The 17,522-nt window shown below is 39.5% G+C and overlaps 1 protein-coding gene and 1 long non-coding RNA gene across 7 annotated transcripts in view; both read left to right on the top strand.

Moving 5' to 3' along the window:
* nalcn (sodium leak channel, non-selective) overlaps nt 1–3,108 on the top strand; it is a 65,183-nt gene extending 62,075 nt beyond the window's left edge. For 5 of the 6 annotated variants that reach the window (XM_025903666.1, XM_025903664.1, XM_025903665.1 and 2 more), the window contains 5 exons: nt 107–264; nt 1,248–1,398; nt 1,512–1,661; nt 1,798–1,915; nt 2,217–3,108. In XM_025903666.1, coding sequence (XP_025759451.1) covers nt 107–264; nt 1,248–1,398; nt 1,512–1,661; nt 1,798–1,915; nt 2,217–2,359 — 720 coding nt within the window. In that variant the 3' untranslated portion in view covers nt 2,360–3,108. The remainder of the gene's footprint in view (nt 1–106; nt 265–1,247; nt 1,399–1,511; nt 1,662–1,797; nt 1,916–2,216) is intronic. The other variant, XM_003451547.4, reaches the window with a different exon arrangement.
* Nucleotides 3,109–7,626: 4,518 nt separating this feature from the next.
* LOC112844105 (uncharacterized) lies at nt 7,627–15,074 on the top strand. The gene is made up of 3 exons (XR_003216704.1): nt 7,627–7,925; nt 8,053–8,186; nt 13,874–15,074. It is a non-coding gene; the product is annotated as an uncharacterized LOC112844105 (long non-coding RNA).
* Nucleotides 15,075–17,522: the final 2,448 nt, after the last annotated feature.

Raw genomic sequence — 17,522 nt, 5'->3', positions numbered from 1 at the left:
TCTTACAGCTTTTGAAATACACCTAAATCCCAGGATTGCAGGCTTTTAAAGTTCATTGCATAATTTCTTAATTTACCCCGTGAACTGTGTGACCGTCTCTCTCCAGGGTGTAATCCCCACATCCAGGGTGAAGTTTCTGCTTCGTCTGCTCAGAGGCAGGCTGGAGGTGGACTTGGACAAAGACAAGTTGCTGTTTAAACACATGTGCTATGAGATGGAGCGACTTCACAGCGGAGGAGATGTGACCTTTCACGATGTGCTCAGGTGACTGAGATCACACATAGATGCAGAGGATTAACCCTGAAATAAATACCTTCCATTGTTAGTGGCCGGGGATAATATAGCAATAGTTTTTTTCTTTAGTAAATTTACCTGTGTCACAATGTCAAGAAAACATTCAAGAAGCATTTGTTCAATGTTTTGTTGTGTGATGCATATCATAAACTCTATATCGTAAGTGTTACTTGCAGTTTAGAAGCTGCTTGAGTGGTCAGTAAGACTGGAAAAGCACTTTATAAACACAAGCACTTTACAGGTACGTACCTGTCTGTTGGTGCTTGTACTTTGCACCTGCAAACACTGGTGCCCACAATGTAAGAAATTAGAGTCCATTTCTTCTGAGCCTATTGAGATTAAACTGAGACTAAAGCAGAGATCAGAAGAGGAGTTTGGGGGTCATATATAAACATGTTCAAATCCACACACATGCTTTCTGCCACTGCTTTGAATCCACTGACTAGTTTGCAAAAACCAAGTTTTGTACCCTAAGTGTTAATTAATATTTAATGAATACTGATTATAGATTGAAGGATTGATCTCACATCTTTTAATGTCAGATAGGCTGTTATTATATTCTAAATTAATCTGTAGTTCAAAATGTGTTGTAGACATTTATCAGGGAATTCTGGGCCCTGCTTTAAAGGCATGCACCTAAATGGTCAGAATGGAAGTGTTAAACAGTACCCTAAACTTTGTATCAAAGTAATCAGTTACATTGTTTAAATCCGAATCAGGGGAGAAAAACCTCTTTTAATTGCTTCTCATGTTTCCAGTATAAACAGTTGGCAATGTAGAAAGATGTAAATGATGTCATTTTTTAAATATCTGAATTTTTTAGGTCTTTTAATCAGGTGACATCACATTCACCACTTTTAATTTTACCAAATCTATAACTAAATATCTCTCTTTTCTGTATGTTCTTGTGTGTGTGTGTGGTTTGTTGTTTGTGTATGTGTGTAATCGTGCAGCATGTTGTCATACCGCTCAGTGGACATAAGAAAGTCTCTCCAGCTGGAGGAGCTGTTGGCAAGGGAACAGCTGGAGTATACCATTGAGGAAGAGGTTGCCAAGCAGACCATACGCATGTGGCTCAAGAAATGCCTCAAACGCATCCGGGCGGTTAGTGTCTTAACAGAAAACACATGCATACACTTTGTGTTTTTCCCCCTGCAGTATCCGCAGTATTGTAAACATGCACGACACTGACCACGAATGTATGCGTGCGTTCACAGAAGCAGCAGCAGTCGTGTAGCATCATTCACAGCCTGAGAGAGAGCCAGCAGCAGGAGCTGAACCGCTTCCTCAACCCTCCCAGCATAGAGACCACAGTGCCAAGTGAAGACCACAATGCTAACAACCCAGACAACCCCTCACAGCCTGAGGTAAAGCCCCGCATCTATACCACCACTGCATACACAGCCAACACATGCTCACAGCGTGATTTATAGCAAGCACATAATATAATCTGCGGGTGTGCGCTTGCATTGGTGAAACAAAGGATCTCTCCTCTTTGTTTAGATGAGTGGCTTCCAGCAGCTTCGGAGCCCCACGTTGTCAGACAGAGGAGGGTACAGGCAGGACTCCTCGGACCTGGGGAGACCACAGAGGAAGCTGGGACAGTGGCGGCTGCCTGCAGGTGTGTCTGCTGTCGTGTGCTGTCTACATACTGTAAGAGGCAACATTTCTGTAGAGGGCGTTCTGAAAAAGTGAAAATGTTGGAGCAAAGTTTTTTCCTCAAGTTTCTTTCTGCTGTGGGAAATCCAGGCAGTCTGTTTATGAGCTTCAATGTTCTAAAAAAGACATCACCTCATCTTGACACACTCTTGCTTACAGCGGCACCCAGTGAATGTCCATTTGTGGTGGAATTGGTAATATCATAAATTACATGCAGACATCACAAGACTCAGGGTGTGAATGTCTTTGTCTTTCATTCTCAGGTCGCACGAGTGTCAAGTCTATTGTTTGCAAGATGAACCCTGTCAACGACGAGGCCTCTTCAGGGTCAGAGGTGAAGAAGTGGTGGACCCGTCAGCTGACCGTCGAGAGCGACGAGAGCGGTGACGACCTCATTGACATTTAGAGATGAGCTGCGCCGCATCCTGCGGTGTTTTATAGATGAGCTTGGAATCTTGCTGGTTGACTCGAGTTGTTTCATTTCCTCTTGCTGTAACCCGACCAACGGAAACAAAAATGTTTAGCTCTTTTCTCTGATCGAAAAGCTTGGCAGGCCGTGTGCGGAGGCTGTCGATGAGCCATCGATCCGGCAGACAGAATTTCTTTAGGTTTGGCATTGGAATGACTGTTTTTTCCACAGTTTCCACTCATTATAACGAGGACTTTTTTCTATGCAGGCACATATGGTGTTAAAGATTATTCAATGACCGAGGCCATGGCGTGTAATACAAACCAAGAAGCTGCTGCTGTATGTGTTTTCTACTGTTTCGTGTCAATATTTGACACTGGCCATTGTGCTGTTGCAGCTCCAGTTTCTGACATCCTTTCATGTTGATGCTTTGTCTCTGTTCTTCTGTTTTAGTCAGTGTTTTCCAATGACGTCTCTGGTGGTCTTCAGTATTACTCATATAAATGTTGATTTCCTCTTAGTCACTTTATACTTAAACCAGACCTCTTGTTCTTGTTGATGGAACAAGCTACATAAATGAAACTTTTAGATTGATGACTGTGAATGTAATTAATACATCTATCCGTATTTGTGTGGCATTAAAACGTTAACTATTTTGTAAATTATCATAAATTCCTAGCTTTATCAAGTATTCAATTCTTCTATTAAATAAAGGCCCAAACTTGTTGGGCATTTATGAGGTAAAAGACTGAGCAGATTGTTTCACTTCACATTCGATTGCATACTTTTGTCCAAGGCGACTTAAAGATTTATAGTTAACACAGTTCTTAATATAACCAGTCATTTATCTTCGTTCTTAGCAAGTTTGATAAGTAACAGCATAAACCATGTAAAATTCACTACAAAATTTGGAAAAGCATAAAAATGTAACTGATTTTAGCTTTTATTTACATTTCTTAAAACAGTTAGGTGTCTATAATGCATGGTGTTTTAATAAAAATCAAGGCCCTTGTAATGAAATATGCTGTTCACAGACAGAAAATATGGAATCTCTCGGCAGATGGGAGCTATATGGTGGTGGCTTCCTCTCACAGTCTAAAGATGTGCGTTTTAAGTTAATTTGGAGAACTGACCGTGGGTGTGAATGTGTTGGCCCTGTGATGACCTGGCGACCTGTCACGAGTGTACCCTGCGTCTTGCCGGTGTCAGCCGGGGTAGCGTCCAGAGCCCAGCAACTAAAATATATAACAGTTTCATTCAAGCACCAGAAAATGCTGTCATTTCTGGCATTTGCGCTCACTGCCATTGCCATTTTAGAATAGGTCACTGATGTCTTCAGTGGAATCGCCAAACAAGTTAAGCTTTGAGTACATGCTGTACAGTATGATGCTAAAACGGATTTCAAATTTCAACCTTTCAAACTTCAGACTCCAAAAAGCATCCAATAAATTGAAAACCTGATCTTTTAAAAGATCATTTTTAAATGCCAGTTTAGTGTCATGTGATACAAACTCAACACTAAAACAGAAATTTTGATTTTTCATTGTTCTGAACAGGACAGCATACCCCCCCCCCCCCGCTTCCTATCATGACTTGTTTTTAATTCCAGACGAGTTCACTTTATAGGAAAATTAATTAGCCTTCTATCTAACATATGATTAGACTAGCAACGAGGGTAATTGACTGAACAGATGCTGTTTAATGATTCTCCTCATATGGATCTGCTCAAAGAAAATGGTCTCAACACTGTCTCTGCATTACACTGCCCTCTCCTGGAGAGAAGCGGCCCTGATGAGCCATACTGTGCAACTTTGATCAGTCTGGCGAATTCTACAGCATTGCATTATTTACTCCTTCCTCTCCTTCTCGCTTCCTCCTTTGCATATCACCCCTGTTGAGTTACTGCTTATCCTGGTGCTCAGCACCTTCTCCGTTTCACAGCGATGATCTATGATGACAGCCCTGTCGTCTGCTATGAGCAGCTTGCTGTGGATCTAGATGAGCTCAGTTTCTAGCCAACCATGCAGGTCAGTGTGTGTCCACAAAATGAAATGTAGCCGGTCCACTGTGAGCACAGGGAACTCTGGCATTCGCACAAACAAACAGATAAACAGACGTGAGCATATAAGCCACTAATTTATTTCTTGTGTTCCTTTGATGATGTATAATGACTCTGGGTCATACTGGAGCTAATTGACTAATGCTCTCAAATTCATACTAAAGTATTTTCCCTTAACAAGGGTCCTTGTTAGACACAGAATTAGCCTATTAAAAGAGACTGGGTCTTCATTTGTCCATTCAAAAGCCCAGTAAGTTTCACAGTTGATGGAGTGTGTATGGGGTTGGCTGGATAATGAATGCAAGGGAAAGCAGAGAGAGAGAGAGAGCAGAGAATCAGCTGCCTGTGGGACGCCTACTTGCTCTATAGAAAGCATGACTTACTCACACATTCCACTCTCTCAGTGACTGAGTGCTCTCCCCGACATATGGTCCTGTAGGGAAACAGTGTGACATCAACCTTCTTGCCAATCAACTGTCTTTATCTTTTCTCACTCTTTCTTCTCTTCAACCATCACCTCTTAAGCTCCACTTAGCTGAGAGCTAGTTCATCAAAGGTTTTTTTTCCACTTTTTTTTTTGCTCATTTTCGCCCTGCGTGGTAGAACTCTTTTTTTGTCTTTTAATTGCCTCTGCATCACACTGGCTCTTATAGGGCCTGTTGTTTTTACCCTCTCTGTTGTAATTTGCCCACCTCTCCCTTGTGCATGTCCACTGCTTATTTAGGGCCTAATTGAGGCACTTTGGTAATTGAGGAGGAAGTTCTTAAGAGCTGAGGGAGTGGACGAGTGTCTGTGAGTTGAGATTACCTGTAATTAAAGTACATGATGGCTTTGATAGCTTGGTTCCCTCCTGTAGAGAAGCCGCATTCAAACCCTGGCACTGGCAACACATAGACTAAAAAAATGCCTTCCCTGTCTGTACTACAGTCTTTGAGTATTATACATATACGCACACACACATACACAGATGTGAACAGACACATGCGTACTGTATAGCATGGTAAAATTGTTGATGGTGCTTCATGAAATAATTAAAAACTGGTTCTAAAGGAGGAAACTTTGGAAATAAGATAACATTTCTAAGATACTTGTCATAATTCCCACCTCACACAGGTACAGTTATGAATATTAACCAGAAATGAGGTGAGAGGTTCCTCTCAAATGTGTTTAATGCTTTCAAACAACAAACAAGTGAGTCCTCATAAACCTTTGATCTGATCTGAGGAACCTCAGCACATTAATGCCTCCTAACGTATCAGCTACTGGTTTTTACCTCATTACTTCTCCGATGCAGAGTTGGAAACACCAGAGAAGCGAAGGAAAGCTTCACCCGATTTGAAGTGGAGCGTACCTGAAGATATTGTCATCTGCATTTAAGAGAAACACACAAAAGGAAAGAATGCCAAAGATGCCATACGCTGAGCAAAGAGGTGAGACCATATCAGAGAGAAGAGCCGTCTACACAACCAGTGACTTGAGCCTCAACTGTAAGACTGATGAGAATAAATATGAGGTCAAGCTTTCGGTAAAAGCTTTCGCTGAGCTCCTCGTGGCTGTTGTCCCTTTTAGGCATTAATGAAAGCATCTGAGTGCAGTTTTCAGCAATTAAACAGACAAAGATGGGTTAAAGCAGTTTGAGCCACATAAGGAGCCGACTGTTGTTATTAAAAATGCACAGGATAATCTGGCTTGTGTATTTTGTACATTAGTGACTGTTCATTTATCATTTTGGTACAAAACTACACAAGGAAGCGTTATGGATGGAGGACTATAGATATGTATATACTTTACATATGCACTCTTTGCTCTTCATTTTAGGCTCTCATCGTGACGATTTCCTCCATTCGACACATTCTTGCCCTCATAAATAAGGTGGTGGCAGTGCAAATTAGCCGCCTGTATCTCATGTCAACATCCACCCCAGGTCTAAGCCTGATCCTGTCCTTGTGTTTTGAAACAGATGGCTACTACTACAATAAAAAAAGTAGCAAATTATTTTAGCAGCAGGCGGCGAAAGCAATTAACAACTGGCATAATGTGTTGATTAAAATCCAATCCAGTCTCAATGAAGGAAAAAAACAACTTTTTTTTCTTTTTTTATTCAGTCGCTTGGCGTCTATCCACCCCTCAAAGTATGCTGACCTTGACCTGATCACAGCTGTTGTTCACTTACCGTAGAACTGAAATATGATTTGTTGAGCTCATCCATCACCACTGGAGTAACTGCAGCATGAGAACATTACCTTATGAAAGAAGTTGTCTTTCATGTCATTTCATAAAGAATATACTGTTTCTGCTGAAACCCAAAGTCAAGTTACGTCTCACCTTCCCACACAAATTTTCAAGCTACCATTTTTTTCTTGATTCTTTTTACTCTTCTCAACCGATTCAAGACTCTGAAATCTCCCCAATTAAAATAAAGACCTTCCATTTCATCAAAAACGCTTCAAATTAAAAACGCTTGAGGTGTGTCTGTCAGATTTACACTCCGACTTTGACGCCGCGACTCCTCTGCTCCAAATATGATGAATGCACAAAGTCATTTTCAGGCTTTTACCTCATGTACCTCATCAACAGCAGTCAATTGCCACCCCACTGAACAGTGAGCACCGAGTGAGAGGCTTTACTTTGTCTTTGAGCCAGAAAATCTCATTTTCACTAAACACCTAATCAGTCCCATTCATCCGGCTATGGTTCCCTAGTTCCCCAGTCCTACACCTGGCTTTGCCGTCTTTAATTACTAGGAGAGAGGCTTTGTCTGATCCGGAGCCAAGATTAGAATATGAGTGGCAAATTCGGAAAGAAAATCATACAGGCTAAAACCAAGTCAATTACCCACCAATCAAAGTAGAAAGGCCTGTAATTGCAGGGAAACAATGAGAGCCTCTGCTTCAGTCTGAGCATTGAAGGTATTATTAGCAAGAAATAATGCCCACCTGCAGGGGGTGCTATGCTCAAACTATTAAATTTCACTGCAGCGAGCAATCTTTGAGATCACTGGAAAAGCATTTTTTAAATGCGACTATAACCCTCAGTGAGACATTGCATTATAATTTCATGTTTTTACTCTGCTATTATGTCAAATTGTGCATATGGCACTTGTGAGCAAGGATGCAGAAAATGGTTGAGGCATTACAAAGAGGCAAAGCTTTTAGACTGCAATGTGCAAAATAGTCAGGCAGAAATAGACCAAGTACATGGAAATTACTTTTGCAATGTACTAGCAGAAGCGGTGTCATTGTACAGAAAGAAACAGTCTATCGCAAGAAAGATACGACTGTAAAATCAAACGATTCCTTCATTTCTTTGTTAAGATCGATGTCTTGTCCCGTTTTTCTGTCCCAGTATCCTCTCTAGGGATTTTTGGAGTTCTGTATCAGCCTGAGAAAGTCTTCAAAGAGAGGAAAAGAAAAACAAATAGCAATGCAATGTTACCCACTTCAGTGGGTTGAGCTAAAGAAATCTGGCTCAGGAATATTGTTCACACAAAAGAACAACATCTCTGTAAGTATCCATATCCATATGGAGGTTCTTACTAAAATACAAAAGAGTGCATATATAATTTCCTCTGTCAATGATTTTAATGCTTTTATAATGTATTTGTCATGTGCTCCTTAATTTTACTGTGCAGTCACTGCAAGCCCAGACCCTGAGATAGAGTATATAAAAGCCCAGGAAAAGAAATGGAGTGGCAGTGACAGATATGCTGCCAGCTGACAGAAACCCCCACCAGGCTGCAGAATGGGATAGTTTGGGACAACTCAGGTACAAACTGACAACTTCAATTTTGCCTTTCCTTTGTTTTTGTTTTTTTTCCTTCTCTCTCTCTCTTTTTACTTCCTCTTTGTGTGGTTGCATTTGAAGATTCCCAATTGCAATATCAAAAGAGAGCGCTGTTGTCATACAGTTTGTTTTCCAAATGTAACCTTTTGCTGCTCCACAGTCGCACTCAATTTTTCAGAATTCAAAAAAAAAAAAAATCTATCTCATGTGCAGGGCATGCAGATGCACATGCCTACATACGAACAGACGGGTACACGGACACACGCTCCAAACAAACAAAATCAAACAACATCAAACGGCATCAAAGTGAAAATCAGTGTCCTTCATGGATTGTGTGATGTTACAGATTATTTTCTGCTTGGCTTGGCATGGCTCTGATTTTTTAAGACAGTGTAGATCTGATCTGAAAATAACATTTTGAAATTGGCATGACAACTTCACAGCAATTAATTTCACACTGGGGACAGGACCTGCCAGGAAGTGAGAATACCTAAATGGCTGACTACAAGTTTTTTTTAAGGGTAAATACACATTTTGATTTGCTTATTTAATTTACTAAATACTATAACATACTATAAATATATATTTTCTGCTTTTTTTTTTCAATGTCATTAGATTTTTCGTGCAGCTCTCCAATGAGATGATTGGATCTCATTCTAAGACACTACCTCAGCATGCAACACACTTACTTAAATTTCATTGAGCAAACTACTGTCGTGCCCATCAATATTTTACTTAAAATCTATATGTATCTTCCAGAGGAGGTTCTGCCTTATGTACTAGAAACGGTAAAGAAGGCAAAGAAGCGAGTCAGTGAGCGTACCATCAAATGGTTTGTTAAGCTTAACCCAATCCTTGAGGATAAAGTTGGAGCAGTGTTCACGCTGCCAGAAACAGGCCTCTTCAGTCTCCACACAGCTCATTATTGCTGATGTGAGTCGGCAAAAAAAAAAAGAAAATCGTGGGATTAGCTTGAATGTTCTGTAAGTTTGCTGACTTTGGGCGTGCTGTATATGAATGACTGGACTTACCATAAAACAGTGCAGGAGTAATGGAGACCAAGGGATTGAGGCTCACTGGAGCGCAGACAAACACAGTCTCCGGGTGGGAGAGGGTGAAGCATCTTGGAGTTCAGACTGGCTCGCTTTTTCCTGTTTGAAAACTTGAAATCATAGGATAATGATGGTAGAAATATTTTAAAATGAAATAAATGTAACTCGCTTTATAAATGGGTTCAAAAAGAATTGAAATTTAAATCACATATAATTGACTGTGTAATCATTTATTTCCTATCGTGACCCTGCTGTAAATCAATCATATAAATATTTTTAAACTCACATAGGCTGAATAGAAATACTCAGCACACACTGTTAGTCCTGTAAAATGCTCATATTTAAACTGACTGTTTGCAATAGCTCGCTGGCAGTTCATGTTTACACAGTAACTTACCACAGTAAATATTTTATTGGCATTTCCCGAGTTAGGGTTAAACTACCAAAAACTTGAAGCCTGCATGTTACAGTATCTCCACCGTAAATGAGGGGCAGGTGTCTGACCGCTGGCCACGCTGCACAGGACCAAAAATGACATCCTTTGTACATTTTATATTTTGATTTATGTATAACCTGTGTTGGCCCTTTTTGAAATAAACTCAGTAGAGTGGTATTTTTTGCTGGGAAGTATTATATTGTATTATATTTCCTCAGAAAAGCTGAGAGCAGAGGCAGAAATATGTGAAAAGTGCTGATTGTTTGTCTTCCTGTCAGCAAGATTATGCAAAAACAACAAAAAGTGCAAAGCCATAAGGAGGAGACCTTTAAAATGCTCTTTGCTTTATTACCAAGTAGCTCAAACTGCTTTTTAGTTTACCGTAACAGATTTCTCTCTCCGGTAGTTCTGCTGCAGTTCAACTTCTTCAAATGTGAAGTAGGTCGGTAACTTTGCTCTTGCTCTTCAAGTACTCCCCTGAATGCTGCCTGCATATAATCAGTGTTTGTGCTGCTTTTTCTGACCACACAGTGAAACCTTCAAATAGACCCCCCCAAGAGTGAGAGAAGCAACTCAACACATTACCCAACATGTTATAGGTTTGGCATTAATGGAATGATGATAAGAACATACATTAGTCAGTCGTCTCTAAAGTGACATTTACTGTTATGTGGTTTGTGTTTCAGTGACTTGAATCTATAAATATTCTCATTACTGGTCACTTTTTAATATCGCTTTTTTTTTTATTGACAGCAGTTCTTATATAGAATATAACCCTGCAAGTTGATTTGGGACTTGTGTTTTGGCATTTTCCATTTAATTCTAAAATCCACAGTTTTTATGTGTTCCACTATTTCACCGTAGTACACACTTCTTTTGCAGTTTTCATTTTCCTGGTTAGTTTTTCTTGTGTTTTAATGTTTTTACATTCCTTGTGTATGACCTCTGCCTGTTCCTTATCTCTGTATTTGCCTTTTTCTCCTTTTTTTAAGTTTTACTTTTCTGCCTACTTCATGTCTATTCTGACTGCACCGCTGGCTGCCTACCTGCGTTTGATCCTTTTGTGTGCATCAAAACTTCAGATTTTAGACTTTTACCTGGCCCTGGTGTCACGTGTTTCGATCTCCTCTTTGAACCATCACATCGCATATGGATTCATTATCAGCCGACATATTCCACATGATCTTGGTCTGCATGCAACAAAGAATACTTTCTTTTGTCATTTTTTTCCGGTGTGACTCTGCTGCTTTTGAATAAAACATGATTGCTAAAATAATGTGCAATGGCGCTCTGAGCACTGAGCTAGCTAGGGATTCATTAGGATGAGTTTGAAGATAATCCAGCAGTGGAAGTAAATGGCAGCATCTAAAAAGTGTCTTTCTCACAGACAGTGATCCAACCACAGAACAACCAGCATCAATTAAAAAAAAAGAAATAAATCTGTATAAACAACGTTCAAAACCACTTACACACATAAACCCTTCAAACAAACATCCACCTCATTGTTTAAAAAAACTGGAATTGGAACATTTAGTGTTTCAGATACTGTGTCTAACAAATTTATTCAAATGTTTGTAATTAATCTACAAAATTATATTTGCCTAATATATTGACTATTTATCAACCAAAATACCCCAAAGTAACATTAAATGTGTTATCATTTAATTTTTTAGGGAAATTATAGCACATGTAAGTAAAGTGCTACATAGCACAGCACATAACAACGTAGTAGTTTTGGTATAAAAGACCTTAAAGATAATTTCTCAGTCACTCCGCCTGATGAGACCCCGATAAAGTTTTATGTCTTTGAGCGGTAAACACTGATGTGCTTAAACGTGTCCTTTCTGATCTTCAACATTGTTACCTGTTTATTAAAGGATGTTTAATGTTCATGTTTCAAAGACATCACACTTGAAATACTCAAAGTTATGTATGTCTGCTTGCTAACTCCTCCCAGGCACATGAATCAAACGGGATGAAACTTAAACTATATAAAGTACCAGGATCGTGTATGTAGCTTTTGGAAATACTTCTATAAAACTCAAATCCTTCCAAATTATTGATACTAACTGATTACGTCAACAGTTCCGCACATCCGTAAATTGTCGTTCTATGGCAACATTTCATGTACGTCACATGTACTTTGTTGGCATAATGTGTACGTTATGGGTGGTACATGTACGTTGTTATTTGTAAATAAGTTTTACTGAACGATTTTTAGTGCAGCAGCATTTTGGGGTAACTGGAATGTGTTGTGATGGATGTCTAAAAAAGTATATGTATAAAAAAGAGAAACTCAAACAGTGAAACTGATTACTTTGTCTTATACAATGAATATGTAGCTTGTGAAGAAGACGTACAAATATATGTATTTATTGTTCATTTGTTTGGTGTTTATGGATAGCTATTTTTGCCATCTGGCTATATATGGTACTAAAACCAAGATAAAAAGAATAACATTAAATCACATGAGCGAAGTGAACAAAGCGCCACATGTCTGGCAATAAAACTGGGCGGGTTTTTGCTAGTGTATATAAATATATCATTTTTAACTCTTGTGAAGGAAACATAAAAAGTGTCCAGGGAGAATGTCATAATGAAGACTTTCATTTTAATAGACACTATGGTCTTTTATCCACATTGTAATGTCTCTGATGTATTCCCACTACATCATCGTTACTGTTGTTCAAGATAACTTCAAATAAGGACGTTCTTCAAAACACAACTTTCAGGAGAATAAAAGCAACTTAACAAGGAAATGTCATATAAGGATAACCATACACGTGGTATGATGCTATACAACACTTTCTTAATTGCAGTCGTGCCCTATGAGTCACTTCCCCTCTATATCTGTGTAGTGTTTTTAACACTCGTGTACTGACTGCACACATTATGAACGCCACGCTGGAAAAATCTTTTTTACAACTCAAGCTTCTTTTGTGATAAACACTGCAAAGAAGAAATGAACTGGAATCGAACTCGATTACAACTTCCATATACCAGTCACTCATCCTTTGTAAATAATACTTAAGGACTCATTAACCCCTAATTTTATCTCCTAAATGTATGATTTCAGCATCTTAGGTCTGTTTTCAGCACAACATGAAACACCAAAAAACCAAAGCATAGCTCGACACAAGTTCTGTCTGAATTAAGTGGTGATTTACACCATTGTGTAAAAGATTTTTAAAAATGCAGGTCCAAGACCGATGGCAGTTTTTGATGATCTTAACAAAGATTTCTGCCATGTACAGTAATAGACCTTTGTGGCCAAAGCAACTCTCAGCTGTACGCTGAACACTAATGACTCATAAAGCCTCACCGCCACCTCAACTTGACAAATGGCAAATGTCAGCGGCATATTCTCCTGGTAGGCATAATTTTATTAAGTGCAAATATCACTGTGCTCCTTAGGAGACACTCAAAGGTTAGACCAACAGCTGTAGCAGTTTCATGTGTATTAGCTGGGATTTTGCAGCAAGTCAGACTCCCCTGAGTTGATGGACACAACCAGTCAAGCATGAGGACGGATGCTCTAACTAAATGCAATAAGGAGAGGCTCGGGCTACCATCATGTTTATTTAAAAGTCTGGGACAATAACCTAATGGAGGACAGTAAGGTAAAGGGTTTGGGCGGAAGAAGGGGGGGCTAGTGATGAGAGAAAGGCAAAGACAGAGAATATAAAAGACTGGTGGTATATAGAGGGGCAGATCATTTTTTCCCCGTTTATTGGCTGTGGTAATTTGTTGACTCACTCATCCATGAAGAGTCTTTATGTTTAATGCAGGCCTCCAGAGGGGGAAGGAGGGAAGTAGGGGGTGTAGGAAATGGAAAGACAGGCAATAGGGGGTTACGGGGTACCCTTAGAGATTAGCCTCCACCTCTTAGTGCGGGAGATGAAGGTAGATGAATATCAACCCTTAAAGTGGGCCTCAGATGCTAATCGGGGGTTTCATTTTGGCCTGACCCTGCTCACTAAACCTATCTAATAACTGTCCTGAAATAAATGTTCAGATTTTGTGCTAAAGACTGGTCTGACCTTGCAGGTGTGTATGAACAAAATAAACTAATTCGACATCAACGTATACCAAAGCACACAAGATGGAACCTTGGTTGAAATAATATATATCTATGGTTTATGAACAGCATTCACTGATAATAATTTCTTCTTAACTTCCAGTTCAATGTCATCCAGCTGTCAGATGTATATCTGGACTTTGACGTGTGCTGTGGTCTGACATCCATCATCCTTATCCAGCTGTTAACGGCATGCATGACCTGCCCTGGCCCTCGGAAGGTTCATGCCCACGAACATTTGTGGCCCACTGTTGGCCAAGGATCCCTGTGAATCCCATTTACAGAAGGGGTTACTATTGTCTGTTTTGCTTAAAGAAATGGGAATCTCAACCTGTCCTTAACATCTTCTGACGAATGCCAAACCCTAAACCTATCGTATTTTTAGTGTAGTTTCACACTGCGAGGTTTCATGGCAAATAAGTGTTAAAATAAGTTACTTTCTATGGCAGTTGTTCAAATCTGCTTACAAAAGCTGTCTGTTAAAAGAGAAAACTAGCAGCAGTAAGCAGGATATTGACACTTGATATATAGCCTACAGAAAAGTTTAGGTCTGAGGATTGAAGTGTAAGACGTTTTATGGTTGAGAATTTCATACTTCCCAAATTGTCCCAAGTATACACAATAAAACGCTAAGAAACAAAAGAAAGACAAAAAAGTTATATTTGCAACAGCAAAAACCAATAGTTTTGTGTGAGATGTTTGTCAGAACATAAAAGTCCAGTGTGCAGCATTTGATTGAAAGTTGAAAATTATATAGGAGGATTAATAGAACTGGGATTTGATCTTCTCACTTCTTCATCCTAAGTCCTGTTAGACCTTAGTGGCAGGATTTTGGCAGGTCAAAAACTTAAACTAGAACAAGACTCCTAAGGACAAGGGCAGGCAAACTACTACTAGGAGCAAAAGTTCCTGGAAAGTGCATATTTAGATAACCGGCATTTACTGGTGGACATGGAGAAATATTTTTTAGGTCAGGCATCATCGAGTGATGCTAAGCAAGAACGAGCTAAATGTAGAAGATCTCCAGTTAGGTTTTTTTATGAAGCTGTTTTTATTGAGAACAGAGCAGAGCAGTTACTTGAAAGGTATGACCATTATAAAGGCTGTCACTAAATGTAATCTGAATCAAATTAACCTCTATTTAAATGTGTAAAATTATGAAGTGGACCTTGGAAAAATTGTAAGGGGTCCTTGCCCCCCAAATAATGACAATCCCTCATTTACATGAGGACTACATATCAAAACAGAAGTTACAACTGATACCAACTTATCTGTATTGATAATTGTGCTGTACTGCAACAGAATCCAGCAGCAATAAAAAATGTTTTTTTTCTTCTTACACTTGCTACATGCTTTTTAAAGAGTAAGCTTTCTGTCATGTTACTCCATAAACGCACAAAGTTAACAATTCAGCTTCTTCTGAGATTTGCATCATATTAACTTCAGAACAAGGATGAGACTAACATTTAACTCCTCTTTCTTGACTTTCATCTATTTTGGTCCTCTTTGTTGATTTATCATTCCTTGATATGTATGCTAGAGGTGTTACATTGCCACGAAACAACATCTCTTGGGTATCGAACTACATAAATAAAACCCTGAAACTACCAGCTATAGACACTGATGCTTATAAAGGAATAAGTGGATTGTTCCATATACCCTGTTGCCTTAAATAGCACATCTCAGGAGCATGATACATGACGTGCAAAACATCTGTGGCCCTGTATGAACCTTCTCAAGCGCTTGGTGAATTCTGCCTCTAGAGCAGGGGCGATTTTAGCCCATTTTTGGGGGTGCTTCAGCACCCCCAAAATGAATCAAAGCACCCCCAAAGATTTCTTACTTTTTTTTGACAATATTTGCTGTTTGTGGGACACACTACTAAAAATATAAAAAGCATACAGTACGTAATTGAGATGGAACATTTTAACAACAAAAGTATAGATAACCCCTCCCCCCTCCGAAAATGGTTTGTTCCAGCTCGTCTTTCCCCTACTCTGGCTATAGCTCCGTTGCTGCCCGAGCGATGGTGGCTGAGACGCAGCGGAGCGGACGTGGAAGCGCCTGCCTTAAAACAGGACATATTAGCTGCATTTAACCTTCAGTTACTCTTTATATAGTTAGGTAGGAGTCAGGCCATGTTTCTTTTTAGCTGAAAAACATTACACCCAGGTAACCTGCAGTGTTGAAAACGTGTTTCCCGACTGGCTACGTTCACACTGCAGGTCTTAATGCTCAATTCCGATTTTTTGATCAAATCCGATTTTTTTGTCTGCTTGTTCACACCACACATAAAATGCGACATCAAACGCGCTCTAGTGTGAACGCTCAAAGCGGCCCGCATGCGCAAAAGAAGATGTCACACACAACTCGCTCTGTTTAGACCCAGAGCAAACAATATTGTTTGACTGATGGCCCTTAATATAAAGACTTCGGACTTTATGTTTCCAGATTTTTGCTTTAAGTTATTTTGTTATTTACATAATAATGTAGATGACCTAATAATGATCCTTTTTGCTGTTTTAGAGGAGCGGTGCTTCAAAGGATAGTTGCAGATTTCTGTCAGAATCTGCAGAAAATACAGTAAAAATAAAATGTTCACATTTCTCCATTTTGGTCTTCCCAACAGTTTCGCCGGATGGTAGGAAATCGTTCGCGATGTCCTATCGGGCGCTTCTCCGGCGCTGATAATTGGCGTCTGTCTTGTGTCAGTGACGTAAAAGACGGATTTAATGCGACTTGAACGTTCAAACAGCAGTCGCTTTCTAAAACATCGGATACGTATCGGATTCAGTACCACATACGAAGGTGACCCAGATCGGATTTGAAAATATCGGATTTGTGCCGTTCACACTGTCATACCATGATCGGATATGGGTCGCATAGGGGCGAAAAAATCGGATTTGATGCGCTTTCGCCTGCAGTGTGAACGTTTGCTACCCTATAATCTGTCCTACTCTGTAGTAAAATCAGCAATATTTGATCGTCCTGTTGCTCCCATTGAAATTTATATAGCCTATTTAAAATCTAAAACTTAACATTGTCCGTAGCCTGCTGTTGTTACCACTGTCCTGTTTGAAATGTAAATGAGAGAAACTGGTTATTTTGTCATATGTGCCGATATTAAACCCAAGGTACTAACTAGCTAACTGACTGGATGCCCATTAACCTTATAACTCCTGTTGTGTGTGTGTGTGTGTGTGTGTGTGTGTGTGTGTGTGTACAGAGACAGCCAGGTTCATAATGGATATGAGGAAGTTTTTTCAAAAAAAGGAGCCACATTCAGGTAAAAGTGTAGGATCAAATGATCCATCAATAAAGGATAATGTTGGATCAGTGTTTCAGTATTTATATCCTTTATTAGATGTACATGTGGTTTGGTTATTTGCCTTTTGGTTGAAAGTACACTGAGAGAGGACTTTTTTTATTAGTGATCTTAATAGTATTTGATTTAATCTAATTGAATACAATCTATTTGTGTGTGATTGTCAGTCCAAAGAGGGAGAGAGGAAAGAGGGGAACATGAGGAGAAAGTACAAGGTCAGGAAGAACCAGGTAAGAAAACAGACAGGGAATACTAACAGGCAAAACAGAAACTGTTAAACTGGCAAAGAAAAAAACCCAACTAATTTTACTCATACAATCGGGAAGTTGTTTTCTCCCTATATTAAAGCTGTTACACAGAATCTGCAAAACAAACTGGGTTGTCAGCCCTGGCACTGCATTACCATATTGAGCTTCAGTCAAAGGAA

This window comes from Oreochromis niloticus, linkage group LG16 (assembly GCF_001858045.2).
Source record: "Oreochromis niloticus isolate F11D_XX linkage group LG16, O_niloticus_UMD_NMBU, whole genome shotgun sequence".
Lineage (NCBI taxonomy): Eukaryota > Metazoa > Chordata > Actinopteri > Cichliformes > Cichlidae > Oreochromis > Oreochromis niloticus.
The sequence above is the reverse complement of the archived record's forward strand: the minus strand, read 5'-3'. Positions and strand labels throughout refer to the sequence as shown.